The sequence below is a fragment of the Ovis aries genome, chromosome 5 (genome assembly GCF_016772045.2).
Source record: "Ovis aries strain OAR_USU_Benz2616 breed Rambouillet chromosome 5, ARS-UI_Ramb_v3.0, whole genome shotgun sequence".
In the NCBI taxonomy this organism is placed as follows: Eukaryota; Metazoa; Chordata; class Mammalia; order Artiodactyla; family Bovidae; genus Ovis; species Ovis aries.
This window is the reverse complement of record NC_056058.1, coordinates 985,696-1,011,200: the sequence shown is the minus strand read 5'-3', so window position 1 is coordinate 1,011,200 and position 25,505 is coordinate 985,696. Positions and strand designations below refer to the sequence as shown.

General features: G+C 41.0%; 1 protein-coding gene and 1 pseudogene across 4 annotated transcripts in view; one reads left to right on the top strand and one right to left on the bottom strand.

The window, feature by feature from the left end:
* Window positions 1-25,505, bottom strand: part of RNF130 (ring finger protein 130) — a 183,523-nt gene that overhangs the window by 121,755 nt on the left and 36,263 nt on the right. For 3 of the 4 annotated variants that reach the window (XM_042250853.1, XM_027969274.2, XM_027969275.2), the window contains exon 2: window positions 19,221-19,415. The exons of the other annotated variant lie outside the window; for it this stretch is intronic. In XM_042250853.1, the coding sequence (XP_042106787.1) occupies window positions 19,221-19,415 (195 nt within the window). The remainder of the gene's footprint in view (window positions 1-19,220; window positions 19,416-25,505) is intronic. 4 annotated transcript variants of the gene reach the window in all.
* On the top strand, window positions 6,907-7,635 carry LOC121819729 (mitochondrial import inner membrane translocase subunit Tim17-B-like; annotated as a pseudogene).

The window sequence follows — 25,505 nt, the reverse complement described above, 5'->3', positions numbered from 1 at the left end:
GGTTCTAATATTAGGTCTCTCACCTCGGTTCCTGACACAGAGTCCCTAAATCCCTGGGAATCCCCTGGATGACGGCAGTGTCTTTTGTTCTAATGAGGTGAACCTTGGTGAGCTCCTGGATAGCAGCAGGATCTTTGGCTCGTCACCAGAAAGACCAAACCGCGATGAGGAGCTTGGACCTTTCAGCCCCATCTCCCAGTCCTTTGGGAAGGAAGAGGGACTAGAAATGTGAAGCCTGCATAAAAACCCAAAGGTGCGGGGATCCACTAATGTCCAGGTCGGTGAACACACGGAGGAGGTGGAGGACAGCACGCCAGAGCGCCCCTGCTCACACTCTTTGCCCTGTGTATCTTTTACCCTTTATCCTTATAACAAACCAGTAAATGTTAGGCTTCCCCCAGATTTCTATCAGCCATTCTAACAACTTCAGACAGAAGGAAGGGGTTGAGGGAATCACAGCATATAACTGGTGGGTCAGAAGCACTTGTGACAATCCTGGACTGCCAACTGGCTTCTGGCGTGGCGACAACGCGGCTGGGGTGTCCTGTGGGACTGAGCTCTCCACCTGTGGGATCTGACGCTAACACTAGGCAGATACTGTCAGAATCAAACTGAATTACAGGACACCCAGCTAGAGGTGCTGAAAATCACTCGGTACAGGGAAAACCCCACAAACATTTCGTGACCAGAAAGAAGTGTCAGAAGGGAAGTTTTCTTTGTGAGTAGTAAAGGAGACACACACAGAGGAGGTTTTTCCTTTACACCTGCTCTTGATTATGTGAAAACTACAACTGCTCTCAAAGGGCAACAAAGAATCTTAAAAGGGACTAGACAGAGGAGCCAAATACTACTATAATGCAGGGGCCTGGAAAGAGCGACAGGAAAGGACACTAAAACACTGCTGGTCAAACAAAGTGAAAAACAGCAGATCGTCAGAATACCAGCAAAGGAACTAGGCTCTCAACCACTCGTTTTAGCTCATAAATCCCTTAGAGAATCTGATGGTAGTGTACTCCCTTCTAATCTCAGCAGAGGTCCATGACTTCCTCACGCCCCACCCATAAATGAGATCTTGGCTCAAAGATCCTAATTTAAGGTTTGCCTCAGACACTTGACTTTTAAAGACTTGTGAAGCTGTCTTTTAAAGACTTGTAAAGACTTGTGAAGCCAGTTTCTGTTGCGGGGAGAGTATCAGTGCAGGAAAAATGTAAGCTCAGGATAAAATTATGGTTAGATCAAGTAATGACTGATAAGAGCTGGATGAAGCACAAGCTGGAATCAAGATTGCCAGGAGAAATATCAACAACCTCAGATATGCAGATGAAACCACCCTGATGGCAGAAAGGGAAGAGGATAAAGGTGAAAGAGGAGAGTGAAAAAGCTGGTTTAAAACTCAACATTCAAAAAACAAAGATCATGGCATCCGGTCCCACCACTTCATGGCAAATAGATGGGGAAACAATAGAAACAGCGACAGACTTTATTTTCTTGGGCTACAAGATCACTGCAGATGGTGACTCCAGCCATGAAATTAAGATGCTTGCTCCTTGGAACAAAAGCTATGACCAACCTAGACAGCATATTAAAAAGCAGAGATATTACTTTGCTAACAAAGGTGTATCTAATCAAAGCTATGGTTTTTCCGGTAGTCATGTATGGATGTGAGAATTGGACCATAAAGAAAGCTGAGCACTGAAGAATCGATGCTTTTGAATTGTGCTGCTTGAGAAGACTCTTCAGAGTGCCTTGGACTGCAAGGAGATCCAAGCAATCCATCCTAAAGGAAATCAGTCCTGAATATTCATTGGAAGGACTGATGCTGAAGCTCTAAGACTTTGGTCACCTGATGCAAAGAGCCAACTCATCAGAAAAGACCCTGATGCTGGGAAAGACTGACGGCAGGAGGAGAAGGGGGCAACAGAGAACCAGACGTTTGGATGGCATCGTTAACCCAATGGACGTGAGTTGGAGCAAGCTCCGGGAGATGAAGGACAGGGAAGCCCGGAGGGTGCAGCCCATGGGGTGGCGAAGAATCAGACATGACTGAGCAACTGAACAGCAAAGGACCTAATTCGACTGTAACGATACAAACATTTAACGAAAGATGACAGATATTTGGAACATCGACCACCACTCTCACATTAAAGCCCTTGGCAAACAATGCTAAGTCATGAATATGGCCTCAGAAACCCATTCATTTCAACATGCTCAGTAGCCAGGATTAATTTACCAGAGATACCAATTAAGTAAAAGCCTCGCTGTGATCCCTGCTTTCATCTGTTTTATTGAAAGCTTTCCCCATTATCATTTTTAATGTGAATGTTTCCCCTGCTTGAGTATGGCTACTTTAATAAACAACTCTATTTTTTCGAGAATTTTCAAGCCTACCGAATAGTTTCAATACTATATGAACACTTAAACACACTTTTTATTTAGATCTGTCAACTAAACATCTGTCAACTGAAGTGAGGTAACACTTCACCTTTTCTGTGTTTTTGCTGAACCAACTGACAGTAAGTTGCAAACACCATTACATTTCCTTCTTAAATACTTTACCATGGATATAATTCATTTATCACATTCAAGAAACTGAACTCTGATATGACACTGCTCTGCAATATACAGTCTATATTCAAATATTTCTGCCTGCTTCCAATGAGCCTCACAACTATTTAGCTCAGCCGAGCACTCAGTACCTAATCTGGTCTTGTGGGCGCTGTGCTTAGCTGTCTCTTGTTGGTCTCCTCTGCTTTAAAGCAGATCCCTCAATGTCACTTTCGGACATTCACAACACTGACCTTTTTGATGAGTCCAGGCAACATATTTTAAACATGTCCCTCCATCTGGATTTGTCTGATTGTTTTTTCACGATTATATCTCCGAAGTAAATGTTTTTGGTAGGAACGGTACACAGGTGATGCTATGTCCTTCCAGCATGCTACATCGTATGTCAGGTTTTACCTTTATTGGTGAAGGCGAGTCCTATCACTTGGCTAATCTGGTGTCTGCCAGATTTTCTCTACTGTGAACAAATACTTGTCTCTCTTTAGTTAATGAGCAGTCTATAATGTTTTCAGAATATCCAGTTCCCCAATAAGTCTTTGTTTAATGTACCCACTAATGCCCACCTGACCACAACAGCATTTATAAAATGGTGACTTTTCTAATATCTTCTACTTTTTGCAAAGTGGTTCTGTAATCAGTATGATTCTATCTTTTTTTCGTACTAAATAAACAGAACTTCTGGGTTGGCATCTTTTCTGTAAGAGTCCCTTTTCCCCCAACACCTAGCACTTCTTTGGGAAACAAAGGTATGTGTAAAAATATGTTAATGCTGCTATAATCCTGACTACAAAATCAATCTCAGGGGCCAACAAATGAAGCTAAGCTCCTTTGGGCTCTAAAGTTAAAATGTCTAGGCTCCAATTCCACCATGATACTTATCCTCTCTGAACCTCTATCTCTTCTTTCAAAAAATGGTATTACTTGCAGGCATCATGGCAGACGCTTAGTAAGTGTATCTACAGTTTACTTAGCTTATCCTATTTACATTATTATTACTCACAGAAACTAGAGGAAACCAGAAAGTTCCTACCACAAAATTCTGAACTCCTGTTGCTTCTCTTTAACTTCTACAACCATGGGAAACACTCAGAGCTATCTGCTGACCAACACAATCCTCCTGGCTTCCAAGAGGATTGAACTTCAGCCCCGGGAGTGCCTGCAGTTGGGAAGTATCAGACATCACTGAGCTCTTCTCTCAACAACCTTCGTCACCCTACTCCTGGGAATGAATCTCAGGGCAAGACCAATTCAGCTGGGCAGCCGATTGTATACAAAGGCAGATACGGAAAGGGGCAAATGAACTGTTTGAGGCACTAGGCCCCAAGGGCAGAAAGTGCTTTCACTGCAAGTTTTTCCACATTTGTACTGTAAGCTTACCAGTTTTTTTTTTTTTTTTAAACAGCATCCCTGTGCAAAATCCCATTTAACAGGTTTTCTGCCTTAATAGAGGAACTTGTTTGCTAAGTTGAAATCAGTTGCCAACGTTCTAAGGAATTTTAAAGCTCTTAATTTCCCATATAAAGAGTTCAGTGGAATGTTGCATTCCCATATTAAGTTTCTTCAAAGACACTTTAACATGACCAAAACCATCCCCAAGAAAAAGAAAGGCAAGAAGGCAAATTGCTTTTCTAAGAAGGCCTTACGAAAGTTGAGAAAAGAAGCCAAGAGGAAAGGGAAAGATATAGCCATCTGAATGCAGAGTTCAGGAGAACAGCAAGGAGAATTAAGAAAGCTTTCTTAAGTGACCAGTGCAAAGAAATAGAGGAGAACAATACAATGGGAAAGACTAGACATCTCTTTAAGAAAATTGGAGATACCAAGGGAATATTTGATAAAAAGATGGGCACAGTAAAGGACAGAAATGGTATGGACCTAACAGAAGCAGAAGATGTTAAGCAGAGGTGGCAAGGATACACAGGAGAACATACAAAAAACCTCTTAATGACCCAGATAACCACGATGGTGTGATCACTCACCTAGAGCCAGACATCCTGGAGTGTGAAGTCAAGTGGGCCTTAGGAAGCATCACTACAAACAAAGCTAATGAAGTGATGGAATCCCAGTTGAGCTATTTCAAATCTTAAAAGATGATGCTGTTAAAAGTGCTGCACTCAATATGCCAGCAATTTGGAAAGCTCAGCAGTGACCACAGGAATGGAAAAGATCAGTTTTCATGCCAATCCCCAAGAATGTTCATATTACCGCATGACTGCATTCATGTCACATGCCAGGAAGATTATGCTCAAGATCCTTCAAGCTAGGTTTCAGTGGTATGTGAACTGTGCACTTCCAGATGTACAAACTGGATTTAGAAAAAACAGAGGAAGCAGAGATCAAACTGTCAACATGCACTGGATCACAGAAAAAGCAGGGGAACTCCTAGAAAACATCTACTTGTGCTTCACTGACTATGCTAAAGCCTTTGACTGTGTGGATCACACCAAACCGAGGAATTTTCTTAAACAGATAGGAATACCAGACCACCTTACCTGACTCAATGGACATGAGTTTGAGCAAACTCAGATAGGTAATGAAGGGTAGGGAAGCCTGGCGTGCTGCAGTCCATGGGATCACAAAGAGTCGACACAACTTAGCAACTGAACAACCAACGGTCTAGCTAGAATGGCTGTTGCAGAGGGAACAGGTAGGTGTACGTCACGGGTTTTCTGTGCTGGCCCATCAGTCACACCGCACCATCAATCACATTGCACATCCTGGCTGAGCCCTGTGTGCTTGTGTCTCCATGAATCTCATGACCCGAGAGATTCGGGTTTTTGCACTCATCAAGAAAACCACTCAGCAAGACTCTCCTTCAGATTTGATGGAGAAATCAAAAGCTTTCCAGACAAGCAAAAGTTAAGAAAATTCAGCACCACCAAATCAGCTTTACAACAAATACTAAAGGAACTTCGCTAGGCAGGAAACACAAGGAAAGGACCTGCAGAAAATAAACGCAAAACAATTAAGAAAATGGTAACAGGATTATACATAACAAAAATGACCTTAAATGTAAATGGATTAAATATACCAACCAAAAGACATAGACTGGGTGGATGAAAACACGTGCATGTATGCACTTTTGCTTATGACATCACTATGCTTGACCCTCCCAAGCTGTATATGTAACTACTTTATACTGTTAAGTTAATCACGTTCCCATTATGACTTGTAATTGTAATTATCTTTTATTTCTTGTCAGGTTATTGGTTGTGAAAACTGATAAACATCTTTTACTATTGGGATTATGTAACTATTACTCACTCACTACTACTGTATCATGACTGGTCAACACTTAACTGTATCATGCCATTCATTCCCTTCTGGCTTATAGAGCTTCTATCCCTTCTGTAGGTGATAACCTGATGGGAGTTCCCTTGTATGTTATTTGTCATTTTTCCTTTAATATTTTATGTTTGTCTTTAATTTTCGTCAGTTTGATTACTATGTCTCTCTCTGTGCTCCTCCTCGGGTTTATCCTGCCTGGGACTCTCTGCGCTTCCTGGACTTGGTTAACTATTCCCTTGCCCACGTGTGGCAAGTTTTCAGCTATTATCTCTTCAAATATTTTCTCAGGTCCTTTCTCTCACTCTTGTCCTTCTGGGACCCTATAATGTGAATGTTGGTGTGTTTAATGTTGTCCCAGAGGTCTCTTGGTCAACAGAAAAATAACAAAAATCTATAGCACCAAAACTAGGATCTAATAGAAAGCCTATAATTACTTTTTGAATTCCAGATGCATCTCAGAACTATCTTGAAATTTTTTGGAAAATACAAATGCTCAAGTATTGATTTTTTTCTCCAAAGCTCCAGATGTGTTTCTAATGAGCAGCCATGTTTAAGACCAACTGAACTATATGATGGTCTTCTATCCAGTTTGTTTCACGTTTTCTATTTCATATTCAGTGCTCCCATTTCATTTAGTTTATGGTTTCCAATTTCTCCATCTCTTCTTTTTTTGGGGATGTTATTTCTCAAATCTTTATCAAGTGTAGTAGGAAAGCTTTTGTATACATGTATATAAATATGTGTAATATATCTTATGAATTTTTGCCTAACTAAAAAGATTGACATTTTGATTCCACTTGTTTGACTTAGTAGGAATAGAATGTTAGATTTCTAGTTAAAAAATAGATATGTAACAAGCAACAAAGGTTTATTGTACAGCACAGTGAACTACAGTCAATATCTTGTATTAACCTATGATGGGAAATAATTTCAAAAATAATACATTACATCTATTTGTATAACTGAATCACTTTGCTGTGCACCTGAAATACTGTAACTCAATTACACTTCAATAAAATATATTAAAAAAAAAAAAAGAATTCAAGTGAGGCTGCCATGGAGGAGTGCGTTTGTGAGCCTTGCCCTTGGTGAATTATGTGGATGTCTGTAGTGGAACCTTCACTATGGGTATTATCAGCATGGAGTCTTCAGGCTATTAAGGGCTTCTGTAACGGCCCTCCTGCTGGAATTTGGCATCAACTGACAGGCAGTGTCAATGCTGTGAGGATCTGAGCCCCTCAGACTGGAGACTTCTTCATCATGTCGGGGGACATGTTTTCCACCATCAACTGTGGTCTGGTGCTGCTGTGGGGCAAGAAAGACCCTTGGAGCTCCCTCACCCCTGGAGCACTGACCAGCACTGTGCTGGCTGCCCACAGGGGCCACTGGCCATGGCTGGCTCAGCAATGATGGGGGTGCGTCCCGTTGGCCCTCATCGAGGGTGCAGGCATCCTCCAAACTCACTACAGGGCCCAGCAGTTCTGCAGTGCACCCCCATTCCTGGAGGAGTTCAGCCAGCTACCCCCTGAGTGTACCCTGGCCACAGGCTACCCCAGCTATCAGCAATATCATGGAGGAAGTGACCACTTATCACGGGAGCGCCTCTTCTGTTCTCTCCCCAGTTATCTACCTCAAAGGGAGGGCTGGCTCCCAGGTGGCCCTAGGACCCTTCAGAGAGGGCTTCTACTCTGTTCCCTTATCCCAGGTTGGGTGTGGGGTACCCTAGCTGCCCCGATGGGTGGGTCCCTTCTCTATCAGGGCACCACGGTCCCTACTCACATGTAACACACTTCCACCCTAGTCTCTCTACACAGTGCCCTGATGAGCATTTAAAGTCAGTTTTGAAAGGCCTCTGTACTTACTCCTTGAGCCCCACACAGGAGCTGTTCTCTAGGACAGGGGCAGAGCACGCTTCAGGGACTTAGGAGCCCTCGGATTTGGAGCCGTACAGAGAGTGGTCTCTAACAAAGGCTTGTGGGATGAATGTGTTGGAGGGAAAACGAAAAAAAAAAAAATTCAAAGGAGAAAAAAATATGCTACATTCTTTCACAAAACATATGCACTTGTGGGTGCCAGATTAATATGTTATAGATTTCCTGCTGAGATCTGTCACTGTTTTTCCCTAAAACATATACTTGTATTTCATTCCTCTATTCAAAACCTTTCATGTATCCCTGCTGCTGCTACTGCTGCTGCTAAGTTGCTTTAGTCGTGTTCGACTCTGTGCGACCCCATAGACGGCAGCCCACCAGGCTCCGCTGTCCCTGGGATTCTCCAGGCAAGAACACTGGAGTGGGTTGCCATTTCCTTCTCCAATGCATGAAAGTGAAAAGGGAAAGTGAAGTCACTCAGTCGTGTCCAACTCTTTGCAATCTTGAGGAATGTAGGCCACCAGGCTCTTCCATCCATAGGATTTCCTAGGCAAGAATACTGAAGTGGGTTGCCATTTCCTTCTCCCGGGGATCTTCCTGACCCAGGGATCAAACCCAGGCCTCCCTCATTGCAGGCAGATCCTTTAACCTCTGAGCCACCAGGGAAGCCCTGCTGTCAACTAAATAAAGTTCAGACTCCATGGCACTCAGGGCAGTGCAGGAGACAAGTGGACCTGAACGCAACATTGTGTGACGGCTGTTGTTCAGTTGCTAAGTCGTGTCCGGCTCTTTGCACCCTCACGCACTGCAACATGCCAGGCTTCCCTGTCCTTCACTATCTCCCGAAGTTTGCTCAAATCATGTCCTCTGAGTCGGTGACGTTATTTAACCATCTCGTCATCTGCCACCCCCGTTCCTTTTGCCTTCAATCTTTCCCAGCAGCAGGGTCTTTTCACAAGCGTAGGCGCATGTGATGGTAGACACTTACTGACCACATGAAATCATTTGTCCAAAGTGACTGAAACAGTGGCTCCTGATCTAAGTAGTATGCAAGGGTGGAGTGTGGAGGAGGATAAATCTGAGAGAACAGAGGGCCCACAGAACTGAAAGCTTCAACAAACTCAAATGACAGGAGAGAAAGAGAAGAAGCGACAGTCAGAGAGCAGGATGCTGGAACTGAGACTCAAGAGACATAAAAATTCCAGGAGATAATGAGGCCCAGGTTCCTCATGAGGTCAAAGGAGCTCAGAGAAGAATTTTAGGTTTGGTCGTTCACTCCCCACATGGATACTGAAGTTGGCCAGGAAAACGGCAGAGACATGTACGTATGGGTGAGTGAGTGAGGAGGCAGCGCCTCTGAGAAGCAACAGGCAGGGAGGTGAATGACTGATACAAGAGGGACGCACGGTGTGGAGCGAGAGAATGAAAGGTGAACTTGTTACCGTGGAAGTGTGCTGGTGTGAAAGCAGCTGTACTGCTTCAAGAAAATGCCAGTACCGTGGATATCCAGCTGATGCCCTCAAGGGCCACAACACTGATGAACTTGAAACTGTGCTGAGGTCTGAACCTAAACCGCCTGCCCAAAAGCTGACATCATACAGGAGAGCTGCACGGGTGAGCCACCAAGCGATTTCAGAGTTGCTTGATAATTCCTGATGATTCTCGGCTACAATTTGTCCTCGAAAAGAACAAGGGTCTCCTGAACCCTTGTTCTTTTATTGAGTAGGAAGTTCCTCAAACAAGTAGAGCCAAGGCTCAATGCCCAGTACTCAAACGTCCTCTCTTTTCTTCTTATGCTATCCCCTGCCTGTATGTACTCCTCAGGTAATTTTTGTTCTCACTGAAAATAGAGGAGCAAAGACCAGATGGAAAAAAAGCCACTTTTGCCCTTGGTATAGAGAGGCAGAAAAGTAGGAGGGTAATTAGGAGGACAGCACCAGACACCAAGAAAATCATCCAATCTTTTAGTCAGAGGAGTCCTTAGAGATCATCTCCAACATAATACAGGAACCCCCTATAAATTACCTAAGAAGAATTCTACTCATTTACTTTTGGCTGGGCTGGGTCTTCATTGCCGCAGGGGCTTTTGTCTAGTGAGGGAGAGCAGGGGCGCCCCCGGTTGCGGTGCAGACCTCTCCCTGCAGAGGCTGCTCTTGCGGCAGAGCACGGGCTCTTGCCTGCGCAGCTTCGGCAGGTGCGATTCTCAGGCTCTGGAGCACAAGCTCACACTTGGGGTGCGTACAGCTGCTCCACGCCATGTGGAATCCTCCTGGACCAGGGGTGGGAGCTGCGCCTCCTGCACTGGCAGGTGGACTCTACTGCGGAGCCACCAGGGAAGCCCAGTTTTTAGTACAGAAAGGCCCTTTTAATAACCAAATTCTTGACTCCTGAATGCCCATTCGTGGCTCTTGGCTCTCTTCTCTGGAGAAGCATCACTGAGCAAATAAACTGTATTTCACTTATCGATGGTGTAAAATACCATAAACTGCAGAGTGCATCATTACTGTATGTATCATGAAGAAAAAATCCTGTGAAACCATAAGATGCCATCAAATAAAAGAAACACCTCCAAGAATTGATGAAAACTCCTCTTCACTTGGAAGAAGTCAAAGACATCTTCTCTGGGGCTCTGCCTCAGTCTTTTCTCCATACTAATTATTCCCAAAGTCCCAAATTATTCATTTTTTAAAAAAGATTTTAAAAAGAATCTAACATTTACAAGTTGGAAATCTAAAAACTTCTTTTCCCCCAAACCACTCAAGACTAAGCTACTGGCATGATGCCACATCATCCCTAAACATTCAGTGTGTATTCCATAAACAAACAAGTAAAAAAACCACTTATAAATAAATAGTACAATCACCCAAATCAGGAAATTAACACTGATACATTACTGCTGTCTAACCTGAGAGTCCATTCAATTCACTCAATTTCCCAATAATGTCCTTTACAGTGGTCCACGCCAGAGCCACATGTTACATTTAACAGTCTCTCAGGCTTTGCCTGACGCTCAAGCCCTTGATGTCTTTATTCTGTAGAATGTACCTCATTCTGGATGTGTCCGGTGTTTCCTTGTGGTGACACTCAGGTCACGCACCTCTGGTAGGAACATCACAGAAGTGATGCTGTGCTCTTTCTGGTGAATACTCCCAGGGGGCACAGTTTGGGTATAACCGATTACTAGTGATGTTCACTTTGATCATTCATAAAAGTGATGTCTTCCAGGCATTTCCAGTGACTCTTTCCCCTAGTAATTGTTAAGTATTCTGTAGGGAGGCATTTTGAGACTAGGTAAGCATTCCATTCCTCATCACACTTTCACTTTATTTTACTTTTTAGATCAGTATGAATTCACTAAGTATGATTTACTTAGTGGTCTAAAACACTATCATTATTAACTTGATGCTAAAATTCCAAATTGTCTTCAATAAAACTTTTTCCATTCTGTTTTTGGACATTTTAAAATGTCTTTTTCAATTAAGAATGAATATAATACTTCAGTACCAAGAGCAGCATGACACTAATGTCTCCCTTCATCTGAACAGTATGCTTACAGGGATACAGGTCAAGCTTTCAATATATTGTTCAGCAGCCATGCTACATTTTAGCATATGCTGAGCTTCCCTGATTATTGTTGCCAGCTCTCCTCTACTTTAAGTGTTACTTTCTCCACAAAACCTACTTACTAATTTTTGGCACCATTCGTGGGCTGACCTAATGAATACTTTCTTTTCACTGTTATATGTTCCAGATCCACCTAGTTTTGTGCCATTTTCAAGTTAAGATACCTATATTTATGTTTTCTTATAAGTTTAATTTTTAAAAAATCTTATTTTAGTTGATTTACAGTGTTAATATCTGCTGTACTGCAAAGTGACTCAATTATACACATTCTTTTTCACACTCTTTTCCATGATGACTCACCACAGGATATTGAATACAGTTCCCCATGCTATATAGGCGGACCCCGTTGTTTATCCATCCTATGTATTAGTTTGCACCTACTAATCCTAAACTCCCCATCTTTCCCTCCTACACATCCCTTGCCCCTTGGCAACCACAGGTCTGTTCCGAGTCTGTTTTATAGTCTGTTCATATGTGCCGTATTTTAGGCTCCACACGTAAGTGGTAACAGATGGTGTTTCTCTTTCTCTTTCTGACTTAATCTAGTTAGTATGATAATCTCTAGGTTCATCAATGTTGCTGCAAATGGCACTATTTCATTCTTTTTTATGGCTGAGTAATACTCCACTGTATTGGGTTGGCCAAAGAGTTCCTTTGGTTTTTAAGGAAAAATAAAAGACACGTTTTTCATTTTCACTGAGAACTTTATTGAACAGTGTATTCACTGTTTTGTTCCACTACCTTCAGCTACTTTTCAGGCAACTTCAAAATTTTATTTTCCAAAACTTTTTATCTCTTTGAGCAAAGAACTGTTTCAGGTGCCTTTTATAATCCTCCAGGAAATCGAATTTTTCTTCTATTAAGAGAATTTTGTAAAGACAGAAATAAATGGAAATCTGAAGGTTCAATGTCTGATAATCGTGGACTTTTTAATGACGGCCATTCTGACCCATGTGAGGTGGAACCTCATTATAGTTTTGCTTTGCATTTCTCTAATAATAAGTGATGATCAGCATCTTTTCACTTGCCTATTGGTCACCTGTTATGTCTTCTTTGGAGAACTGTCTGTTTAGGTCTTCTGCCCATCTTTTTATTGGGTTGTTTGCTTTTCTGTTATTGAACTTATGGGCTGTTTGTCTATTTTAGAAAGTAAGCCCTTGTCAGTTGTACCACTTGCAAATATCTTCTCCCAGTCTGTAGGCTGTCTTTTCATTCTGTTTATGGTTTCCTTTGCTGTGCAAGGGCTTGCAAATTTGATTAGGTGCAAGTTTTTGATAAAAAAATTTTTTAATGAGTGGACAAAGAAAAGTTAAGTCCACAGGCATTCCAACCAGGGAAGATTTAAGTTGAGATGAAAACCTACGATAGCTTTTACACCAAGCACCAGCACTCCAAAGGCCTTACAATATGCTTTTTATGTTTAAAAACTTCTAAGTCTGAGAGCTCAGTGAACTGAAGAAAATGGATGGTGGTTGGTGTCAGTCAGGTTTCTCACTTTTAGAGTGGAAGTTCACAGATAAGCAAAGGGAGAAAACCACAAGGATCCATGTAATGTAATGGATTAGCGTTGGAGACCTAAGTATGAACTCATTCTAAGCTTAAAATAGATACAAATGGTTATATATAGGAATATTTAGTTATGTGCATATACAGGTATTAGTATACACACATATATTTCCTTTGTCTATCAACTGAGAAGGTCCAGAAGCAATAAAACCTTAATAGTAACAAGTACATCTAATACCTGGAGTGTGATTTCTAATATCATTTTTCCAATAAACGGAAACTAGGGTTCCTTGGAAAAATGCTTGATTCTAGGAATGGGAAAGGAAATATATACAAGATGAACCTGGAGCATCTTATCGCACCAGAAAAGAAGAAAATGCTCAAAACACAAAACAAACAAAAAACCAATGCTCATAGTAATGGAAACATGTCAAAGGACACAAGAGTCAACTGAAAGAGCTCCCAATGGCCAAAGCTGGAATAATGTGAACAAAAAATAAGCCAAGAAATACCAATTATAATACAAAGTACAAAATAAATATCCATAAGTCCATTCTGATACATACAAATGACTGAGTAAGTCAACAGAAAAGAGACAAACCATCCACATGGAATAAATCCCAAGTAAATAATAAATAAATAAAAGATTTCTTTTAAAGAGTCATGCTATAACATGGAACTTATCTGAAAAAAAACAAAAACAGTGACTAGAAAACAAAGAAACAACACTTTTAAAGTGCTGAAACCCAGAATTCTACATCTATGTCCTTAAAAAATGATAGCAGAAAAAGACACTTTAGGGTAAATGAATGATGAGAGAACTTGTCACAGCAGATCCGCGCTGCAAGAAATGATTTAAAAGATTATCTAGACTGAAAGGGAGATGACACTAGATGATATCTATGACTACACAAAGCAAAAAAACACAACAGAAATGCAACATATGAGTAAATAGTATCAAAGCCTATTACTTTTCCCTTCATCAGTTTTTCTGTTCCCATTACCCTCACCAACAAGTGACTTGTTTTCATTCCTCCTCCAAAAGCTCTACAGACTGAGGAGTTTGACAGGAAGTCTTACAAGGGCAGAGAGGCCCTCCTAGGGAGAGTCCATCTACAAACTCTGGGGAAGGATTTCACAGGTAAAAACATGGAGGCATTTAGCAGGCATGTGCCTGGGAGGCTAAACACTCTGTAAATACAAAGGACAGCGCTACAGAGCCAAGAACTGTCAGTGTCCTGCCTCTGAAAAACCTGAACTGAGGAACACTGTGAGGTATCAATTAATCCTTACCAGTCCTGTAACACACGGAGCAAGGCTGCTCCATTTTCCTTAGCAGCTGTGCCTGCGGCACTAGCTCTGAGCTTGTCCTGTAAATCCAGGTCACTGTCATATGAACAGCTAACAAGTAAAAAATGCCTTCTGTCCTGTAACCTGTGAAACCGATTTCTAAGCCAGTATTCTAAACCCCACGCAGATCCTTTACATTATCTTAGCTTCCTCCTCTTCTACTGCTGGAGAGGAAAGGATAAGCACAAGCAAGATAAAATCACAAGTGATGAGTCCGATCAGTTTACTCAGGATGCTGAGCCTGCAGTGTCTGAATTAGGAATACTAGGAGATAAACTGTCTGAAGTATCTAGCACAGGGAGGGGCTCTCTACTTCCAGGGAAATAAAGGACAAGTTCAGAGCTTACAGGAATGCTTTAAAACAATCATCAGCAGTCAGTTTTGAAAAGTTGTTATTTTTCAAAAGCTACTGCTTACGTATTAGTTTCAGATTTTTCTTGATAATTATGAATTTCTGAAAAAAGTGTATGAATCATACGGAAGATACAGAAGACATACTTGCAAACTCAGGCCACAGACACAATTAAGAGCCTATTTTCTGCTATAGTAGTATATTTAAAATGCAGACTCAATCTTTTCTGAAGTAATTAAATTCATATTCAATTAGAACCTAAAAACTAAACAGTTAAAGCAACAGTATGACTATTATTTATTTTCTTGATGGCCTTTTAGAATAAAGGAATAGTGAAAGTGAAAGTGAAGTCACTCAGTCGTGTCTGACTCTTTGTGACCCCATGGACTGTAGCCTACCAGGCTCCTCCCTCCATGGGATTCTCCAGGCAAGAGTACTGGAGTGAGTTGCCATTTCCTTCTCCAGGGCATCTTCCCAACCCAAGGATTGAACCCAGGTCTCCTGCATTCCAGGCAGATGCTTTAATCTCTGAGCCTGGATATTTAAAGATATTTTACAATGTATTTGTGATTCATCTTTACTTGTTTTCATAAGGTGTGATTTTTTTTCCTATTCACAAAGAGAATATTCTATATTCTACAGAGTAATTTTTTTCCATTCATTGCTAGATAATATAGAGCTATATACCTTTTTTAAAAAAGAGAATAAGATGCAGAAAAGGTGAAGAGCTATTTGATTGATTCTATTCAACCAGTTAAAGGAACACTAAGAAGAATCCGATACTGCTAATCGACATAAAGATAGAAGAGTAAATTATTTGGTTAAACGTTTATCTAAATTACCTCATCTTCCTATTAGCAATGAAAAAATGCTCACAGATTCTTACAGACAAATAAAAATATCAAAGCGCCTCTCTGACTTGACAACAATTTGACACAGTTTATGACTGTTAAGCAATAAAGTCTATATTAATTTTTAAAAACCAGGAAAATAAATCCTTAACTTTTATACAAATGTGCATTATTTTAAACTATGCAAGTGCCCATAACTTCCCCTTTATACTACCACATATTTGTTAACTACATTACAAAGAACTTATTCTGCCAAGTAGAGGTAACAAATAAAACCACAAATTGAGCGGTCTTTCCTGTCAATGATGTCATGGACACTGCGCCAGAAAGGATGTCCTTCAGCCACCAGATGAAGGGCATTCATTAGAACAAACAGGAATAAGCTCTTGAAACATTGTCAACAAGGCAAGACAATGAAATACTTTAAAATTAGTTATAAAATATATCCTTGAATGAAATGAAAGCTTAAGAAAGCTAAATATCGTCATGAAACCATTTCAATGCAGCACATACTTATTTTGTTCAAGGTATTTTGCTAACCATTGCAGAAAATAAAAAGACACAAACTTTAACTTAAAGAAACCCACAGTCTTCTCTCCACCGCCAGTCAAGTATACACGTGTGACGACAGCAGAAAGCAGGACAGTGCCGTCCAGAGGCACAAAAGGCACTATGAAGACTGCAGGGGCCTCATCAGCCAGTAGACTCACTGGGGCTGTGACCCAGGGCTCTTTTCATCAGCTCTTACCAGTTCATATTAGTGCATATCACAATGCACAGCACAGAGTGCTTTTTCTCAAATGAAGGGTGGATAATAGAACTGACATGCGAGCAGGGGAGGGCTAAAACACGGATCTCCCCCTTGAGATGTGGAACTACAGGTATATTTCAGGTATCTGTGCAGGTACAGATACAGGGGCTATCTAGTTACTCTGACAGAAGGGTCGTTACACAGAAACAGGAAGAAAGGGCTCTGTGAAGGGAGAGAGAAGCAGTGCACTAATGAGCCAGGAAAACAATGGTTCTCAGAGCACAGAGACTGTCTATGCTGCTGCCCTCCACAGCAAGCATTCATGGCCTTCCTGAGAAAGAGACTGAGAGACCAAAGAGGGCTTCCTACACAGGAGGCAACGTGGCCTGCATCACAGGGAGGAAGCCAGTGAAAGATCTGAGACGGAAATCAAGCTTTCTTATCTTTCCCTATTTCTCAAAGCAAGATCTGTAGACCAGTGGCATTAGTATCACATATAAACTTACTAAAAATATAGAATCTCAGGTCACACTCCAGACCTACTGAATCAGAATCTCCATTTTAACAAGATCCCCAGAGGATACACACATACATCAAAATCTGAAGAGAGTCCCAGAGCCTCTGTCTAGATGTGACATTATTGGATCACAAGGTTTGAGTTCTTTAATGGCATTAGATGGTACGGGATTTCTCTCTAAAGCATTGTTATCAATTTACTGTCTCACGTTGTTCTAATTTTCTGTGTATCATAAAGCCATAGTTTTGCAATATAAAGCCATTTCTTATTGCTCTTATATTACATTTGCCTTACAAAAGTTCTATATCCTAAGAATATATCCTCAAACTCTATCCCTAATTTTCCCTATTTGTGTTATCAGCTAAAATGTAACAAGAGAGTTACATGGTCAATAAATTTGGGAAACTGCAGGTTAATCAATTAAAACAAGTCTTTAAGACTTCTCAGAGACTTCAGTATGTTTATTAGGAGCTTCTAAAGTCGGAATATTTTTCAAGCATTTTCTAAAACTTATTTCATCATTTACCTTTTTTCCTCCATGGGTCATCTATGGAACATTTCTGGATACTCTTTAACGTTTCAAGGAACACAGATGGAAAATCCATGTTAATTTAGAAAGAATTCTCTCCTTTTTTAAACAAAAATCATTGGGGCGGCGGGGGGAAACAAACTTGGTTCCCTCTCTTATAATGCCCAGATCTTTACATACTTAAAAAGACTCTCATTCTCACTACCTCTCTAGTGGTTTTGAGTATGTAAAATAACATCACATGAAAAGAAAAATACATTCTGCTCGGTTGAATTTCTCTCTACCCATTTTCCTCTGTGTTTTCAGGAAGAAGGGAACAGCAAGGAACCATTAGGTCCACAATGTCCCAGTTTTCCTTCCCTCTAGTGCAGCTGGTGAGAGCGCACTGGCGTCTGCTGAGACCCAGGCAGAGAAACCACCGTCACTTTCTTTTTGAGGATAACTGATTTACAATGCTGTGTTAGTGATCTCTGACAGTGAAAATCACACATTCTATCTTATTTATACTTTTCTTAAAAAGTTTCAGTTTTCCTACAGTGAGCACCAATTGCTTTTGGAGAAATAAAAAATATAGTTTTTAAATTCTAAAATGTTTAATTTGAAGGGAAGAAAACAAGTTAGAGCAATAAAATTTAAATTAATCTGCACTATTCTATCAAGATATACACAAAAGTATCAATGATCTTAAGTTAGGGTGAGGTCTTTGCAAGGTAACTGTCTAAAATTGATAATGCAAATATTAATTATATGATTAAAGAGCTAACTCTAAAGAAATGTCATTAATCTTTAACACTGCTTATAAGTACAGAATTAAAGTTTGTCTAGGTTTCAACTAGTTGTGAGAGACAGACTGGTAAACTGAAAGGCAAGCACCAAGAACCTGAGTCTCAGCCTCTCCTCTGCTGGCCCTTGCTTGCTTCAGTCTCTTGGTCTCCAAGCGGGAGAGTACCTACAACATACATGGCCATGGTGAGGCCAGGAGTCCATGACGGTCTAAGAAAATACGTTAAAAAGGGACTCCTCTACATCATGTCATCAGAGAAACACAAATTAAAACAATCTGTTACGATGACCAAAAAGAAGGAAAAAAGCTGACAGCACTAAACGCTGGTGAGGGTGTGGAGTAACAGGCAATTTTCATTTTCTGCTGCTGCAAACACTCTGGAAGATAGTTTGATGGCTTCTTACAAAACTATCCTCTTACTGTACAACAGAGCAATCAGGCTCCCTAGTATTTATCCAAGGGAATTGAAAACTTATGTCCACACAAAAACCTGCACATATATGTTTATGGTGGCTTCACTCATAACTGCTCAAACCTGGAAGCAACGAAGATGTCCCTCAGTAAGTGACTTGATAAATAAACTGCAGAACATCAAGAAACCAGAATATTCAGCACTCAAAAATAATGAGCTATCAAGTCATGAAGACGTGGAGGAAACCTAAATGCATATAAATAAGTGAAAAAAGCCAGTCTGAAATATGCCCAGATTCTTCTGGGAACCTAAAATTGCTTTAAAAAGTAAAGTATAATAAAAACCAAAAAACTCACTGCCATATATATAGCAGTGCTCAATAAGCTGCATCACTGTTATTAAAACCAGTACGTTAGAAATGTCCTGTTTCCAAAAAAATGAAGAAACATGGTTACTACTGTAATTAAAGTAATTACTTAGTTTCAGCATTCATTTTGACAAGATAAAGGCATGACATAATCTGGATGAATGATAAGATATTACCTTTCAAAGTTATCAAGTGAAATGTGAAATGATTAAGGATCAGTCACAGTCAGCTCCTTCATAAGTGCAAGTCTCACAGTCTGCTACTGTCATTACGTAAGAAAAAGTTCAACTAAAAGAAAAAAAGCATCTCAACAAACAAACGGCAATACCAAAGAAAAATATAATCCTAGAATTCTGTTGGAAATGATACGGTTTCAGCAAGAGGTAAAATGCCTTCCTATAAAGCAATAATTGGCCAGAGGGAAAACAAAATCTACAACTTCCTTTTTTTGTTTACCTGGATGAGTCATGGTGACTGGCTCCTCTTTGGATTTATTATTGTAGATGACTACAGCAACTGCATTGTGGAAAGCAGCCCGTGATATTTTCTCTTTAAAGGTGCAATTTCCCCTCTGCAGCAAGGCAATCCACTGTTTGATGTTAGGAGGGACAAAGAACCGTGTTTGAGGATCACAGCCCAGATGATCAGCAACTAGACAGATGAGAAGAGGAAAAAAAAACAACCAGAGACATTAACTTTTTCCTCAAGGAAATAAAATCAATTAAGTCTTCACCAAAGGGCTTAACTATTCTCTGGATACCATAGTACTTCAAGCAGCTTGCTCCCAGCAGAGCTATAAATACATCCACAAAGGACAATGCGATGAATCCGAGTCCGCATCTGTACAGGGAGAGAGATGCTCCATTAAAACGTTACCTGTAAAGGAAATTAGAAGGGAAAGACTCTGTTTAACTTCACAGATTGACAAAATATAAAAGACTGATCGTATCTAATGTAGGTTGGTGAAGAGAGGAGGAAGAAATGACAAACAGAACCCCCAGCAATCCAAGGGATGGATCTACCCTGACTTCTGCTCATTCACTGCAGTTCTGTTCAGTTGCTCAGTCCTGTCTGACTCTTTGCCATGCCATGAACTGCAGTACGCCAGGCTTCCCTGTCCCTCACCAACTCCAGGAGCTTGCTTAAACTCACATCCATCAAGTTGGTGATGCCATACAACCATCTCATCCTCTATCGTCCCCTTCTCCTCCTGCCTTCAATCTTTCCCAGCATCAGGGTCTTGTCCATTAAGTCAGTTCTTCGCATCAGATGGCCAAACTATCAAGAGTTTCAGCTTCAGCATCAGTCCTTCCCATGAATATTCAGGACTGATTTCCTTTTGGATTGACTGGTTTGATATACTTGCAGTCCAAGGGACTCAAGAGTCTTCTCCAACACCACAGTTCAAAAGCATCAATTCTTCGGTGCTCAGCTTTCTTTACAGTCCAACTCTCACATTCATACATGACTACTGGAAAAATCATAGCTTTGACTAGATGAATCTTTGTCAGCCAAGTAATGTCTCTGCTTTTTAATATGCTGTCTAGGTTGGTCATAACTTTTTTTCCAAGGAGCAAGCGTCTTTTAATTTCATGGCTGCAGTCACCATCTGCAGTGATTTTGGAGCCCCCCAAAAATAGTCTGTCACTGTTTCCACTGTTTCCCCATCTATTTGCCATGAAGTGATGGGATCAGATGCCATGATCTTAGTTTTCTGAATGTTCAGTTTTAAGCCAACTTTTTCACTCTCCTCTTTCACTTTCATCAAAAGGCTCTGTAGTTCCTCTTCACTTTCAGCCATAAGGGTGGTGTCAACTGCATATCTGAGGTTTTTGATTTCTCCCAGCAATCTTGATTCCAGCTTGTGCTTCATCCAGTCCAGCATTTTGCATGATGTACACTGCATATAAGTTAAATAAGCAGGGTGACAATTTACAGCCTTGACGTACTCCTTTCCCAATTTGGAACCAGTCTGTTGTTCCATGTTTGGTTCTAACTGTTGCTTCCTGACCTGCATACAAATTTCTCAAGAGGCAGGTCAGGTGGTCTGTATTCCCATCTCTTTCAGAATTTTCTAGTTTGTTGTGATCCACACAGTCAAAGACTTTGGCATAGTCAATAAAGCAGAAATAAATGTTTTTCTGGAACTCTCTTGCTTTTTCGATGATCCAGCGGATGTTGGCAATTTGATCTCTGGTTCCTCTGCCTTTTATAAATCCAGCTTGAACATCTGGAAGTTCATGGTTGACACACGGTTGAAACCTGGCTTGGAGAATTTTGAGCATTACTTTGCTAGCATGTGAGATGAGTGCAATTGTGCGGTAGTTTGAGCATTCTTTGGCATTGCCTTTCTTTGAGACTGAAATGAAATCAGACCTTTTCCGGTCCTAGGGCCACTGCTGAGTTTTCTAAACTTGCTGGTATATTGAGTACAACACTCTCACAGCATCATCCTTTAGGATTTGAAATAGCTCAACTGGAATTCCATCACCACCACTAGCTTTGTTCGTAATGATGCTTCCTAAGGCCCACTTGACTTCATCTGGCTTTAGGTGAGTGATCACACCATTGTGGTTATCTGGGTCATGAAGATCTTTTTTTTGTATAGATCTTCGGTGTATTCTTGCCACCTCTTCTTACTTAATATCTTCTGCTTCTGTTAGGTCCTTATTATTTCTGTCCTTTATTGTGCCCATCTTTGCATGAGATGTTCCTTTGGCATCTCTACTTTTCTTGAAGAGATCTCTAGTCTTTCCCACTCTGTTGCCTTCCTCTGTTTCTCTGCATTACTTATCTCCTGATCCCCATCTCCATCACCACCACAAGGAGACTGATTTTGCTTGGCGTCGAGAAAGCCAAACTCTTGGTTCAGTTACTAACAGTTTTGTTAAAATTCAAGTATCCTTGAACAAATTTCTCAGTAAGTGTCAAAGAAAATTAGTAAAGTTCAGGTCTGCATTTGAAAGTTTAAATTAGTTAAAGTAACATGTGAAGTGAAAGTCGCTCAGTTGTGTCTGAGTCTTTGCAACCCCATGGACTGTACAGTGCATGGAATTCTCCAGGCCAGAATACTGGAGTGGGTGGCCTTTCCCTTCTCCAGGGGATCCTCCCAACCCAGGGATCGAACCCAGGTCTCCTGCACTGCAGGCGAATTCTTTACCAGCTGAGCCACAAAGAAAGTCCAAGAATATTGGAGTGGGTAGCCTCCAGCAGATCTTCCCAAGCCAGGAATGGAACCAGGGTCTCCTGCGTTGTAGGAGGATTCTTTACCAACTGAGCTATCACGGAAAATGACATCAAACTAGAATAAATATTCCTTTAATTTATGTGCTGTGTTAAGCTGTTTCAGTTGTGTCCAACTCTGTGTGACCCTATGGCCTGCCAGGCTCCTCAGTCCATGGGATTATCCAGGGAAGAATATTGGAGTGGGTTGTCGTGCCCTTCTCCAGGGGATCTTTTCCACCCAGGGATCAAACTCATGTCTTCTATGGTTCCCACACTGTAGATGGATTCTCTACTGCTGAGTCACCAGGAAAGCCTCATCTAATTTATATTTATGGGCAAATATTTCTGTATAGTTTCACATTAGGATACATATATTAACTTATTATAGCTACTTGTCTAACAAGATACACAAAGACACTGAAACTATCCATTGGGACAATAAATTACATGGTCATTGTCCTAGATTTAGAGGGAAGTTTTTTCAAGTACATTTAAATTTGTCAGGGGAAGTTGATCAATTTTTGATTCTGCAAACATGGGGATCAGACCTCTGGCACTCTGCCTATCTTAAAAAGCTATCCCTGGCTGCTCTTTCCATTCTCATCCTTACTTTTATAGCAGGTTAAAATGAAAAAGGAAGGGCCGTTCAGAAGGAGGAAGAAATCACAAACATTTATTCTGAAGACATGCAGTGCCAGAGAACGGTGTGCCCTAGCCTTCCTGGAATTGGCACTGCCAGTACTTTGAGGGCTGAGAGGGAGGGAAGGAAAGGAGCGCAGCACAAATGGGTAACACTAGAAGGAAATAAACAATGAAAAATTAAACATTAAACAAACGAGGTGTACAATAAGACATCACCAGGGGGGAAACGGTTGCTGTCTATACCCTGGAAGCACACTGCTTGACAAAAGAAATGAAATGTTCACACTACTTAGAGAAAACGGAAAATGTAGAGATGTTAGTAACTTCAGAGAAGTACTACAACTATCATTCCCTCTTAAATAATAGCTTTCCCTAAATTCTTTTATTATCCTGGTGATGAACAGCAATGAGAGCATATTTGTTACTACAGATCTCCTAATACATAGTTAAGTGGGAGACAGATGATTTCACAATTTGTCGTGATTGACACTGTTGACAACTATGACTCACCTTTTCCTGAAACAGTTTCTACACTGTGAAACTTAAGTCCTTTCTCAAACAGAGAGAAGAAAAGTTCATGTCATGATTTTGTGTGTGTAAGTTTCTCAGTCGTGTCTGACTCTTTGTGGCCCTATGAACTATAGCCCACCAGGCTCCTCTGTCCATATGTCCGTAAGATTCTCCAGGCGAGAACACTGGAGTGGGTTGCCGTTTCCTTGTCCAGAGGGTCTTCCCGACCCAGGGCCCCTGCACTGCCGTTTCCTCGTCCAGGGGGTCTTCCCGACCCAGGGCCCCTGCACTGCAGGCAGCATTTGTACAGTCTGAGTCACCAGGGAAGCCCTATGCCATGATTTTAATAGTCAACTTGTGAAAGACACAGAAAGTCATGAAACTCTGAAACAGACATTAGTTTCAGTAATAATGTCTGCTTCATAGATAACTGTCATGCTTAAAAATATAAGCATTTAGTCAATGTGTTATGATAACCTCGCTGTCTTGGGAAAACTTTCAAGATTACCTAGAGATTTGTATGATTGTCTTCTATGCAACACGGGGATTTTCCGCACAGATGTGTGTGAAGTCTAGCCACAAGCCAGCAGCACACCTCCACCCCATTCCCCTAGCTCCGAACAGCTACCACTTCCATTTCATTCTTTCTCCCTGACGCTTTGACAGTATCATTGTCCACTTAGAAGAACAGCAGTTCTCTAATAAGTCACAAAGTCTAAGACTGAAAAGACACACCAAGGGGTACAACAAAAGAGCAAAATTTATGAAACATACTGAAGGAAAAATTAAAAATCCTCTTAAGGAATCCCCACCCACTAAGAACAGATTCTATGAACAACTCCATCATCAATACAAATTCCAACAACAGATCGTATGTGGGAAAGAAGTTTCCTGTTCCCCCAAATTTATCCAAATCATTATTCACAAAGGGTCTTTGAAAACCTTTATATCAATAAAAATACAGTAAGAAATTCAAGTTCCTATCCAACAGATTTTACCTGCTCTTGGCTGCACCGGGCCTCTGCTACTGGTGTGCCTGGACCTTCTCAGCTTGCAGAGTGGGGGCTGCTCTCCAGCTGTGGGGTGCGGGCGTCTCCCTGCAGCGGCTCCTCTTGTTGCGGAGCACGGGCTCTAGCAGTCGCAGCCTGCAGGCTCTAACTGCCCCTCGACATGCGTGATCTTCCTGAACCAGGGATCAAACCCACGTCCTCTGCACTGGCAGGGGGACTCTTAACCACTGGACCACCAATGAAGTGAAAGTTGCTCAGTCATGTCCAACTCTTTGCGACCCCATGGACTATACAGTCCACGGAATTCTCCAGGCCCGAATACTGGAGTGGGTAGCCTTTCCCTTCTCTAGAGATCTTCCCAACCCACAGATCAAACCCAGCTCTCCCACACTGCAGGCGGATTCTTTACCAGCTGAGTGACCAGGGAAGTCCCTAAATTCAAGTTCTTGTTCAAGGAAGTAGTCACCATTATTCAGAAAAAAAAATAAAGGATTTTTATAATCACTTAGTACCATGGTATGCTTATTTTATCTATGCTTGGCTTTAATCAACAAATGACTTGAACAATGAAAATAATGTCAACAGCTCTACAACACAACTTCTCAAGAGGACTGATGACTGGCTGGCACGACCCCAGAATTTAATCCCAAGTTATTTATACTTGAAATAATTTATTAAGTAAAGACAAGCAGTAGTATGGCATAAAATATCTATGAACCACTAAATTTATTTCCATTAAAAATCATAATGAAAATGCAAAATTATAGGTGGTATAAAATGATAAAGTATTTTACAATTTTATTTGTCAAATATATCTCAGTAAATTTGGAAAAAATTTTTACATTATTGAGAAACTTAACTTCAATTTTTTTTCTGTATGGACTTTCCTGTTGAGTCCAGAATAGTAATGAGACTAATTATTCCTTAACAAGAACCAAACAATTCTAGACAGGAACAATTATGGAATACTCACTTCAACGAATATTAACTTAAATGCTCAGTGACATACTAAATACCAGAGAGAAATACAACAGAACCAAACACCTCAGTCTTTGATGTTAAAGCACCACTAAATGGGTTGAAGATGCATGCCTGGCACAGAAATTAAATATCAACAAAGTAATTAAAAATGCCAACGCAGAGAGCTTACAAATTTAGGAAAGGAAAAGCGCACCATGATGGTCCAGGTTTAGTGGGAGCTGAGCTGAAACACTGGAGAACTGTTCAAGCAGGAAGGGGAGGGGCACAAGCGAGCGGCGTCCACACACGGAGCAAAGACTAAGCGTGTCTCTTCAACTGCGTGTGAAAAGCAAACACATTTTACTTATTTTTGGTTGCACTAGGTCTTTGTTGC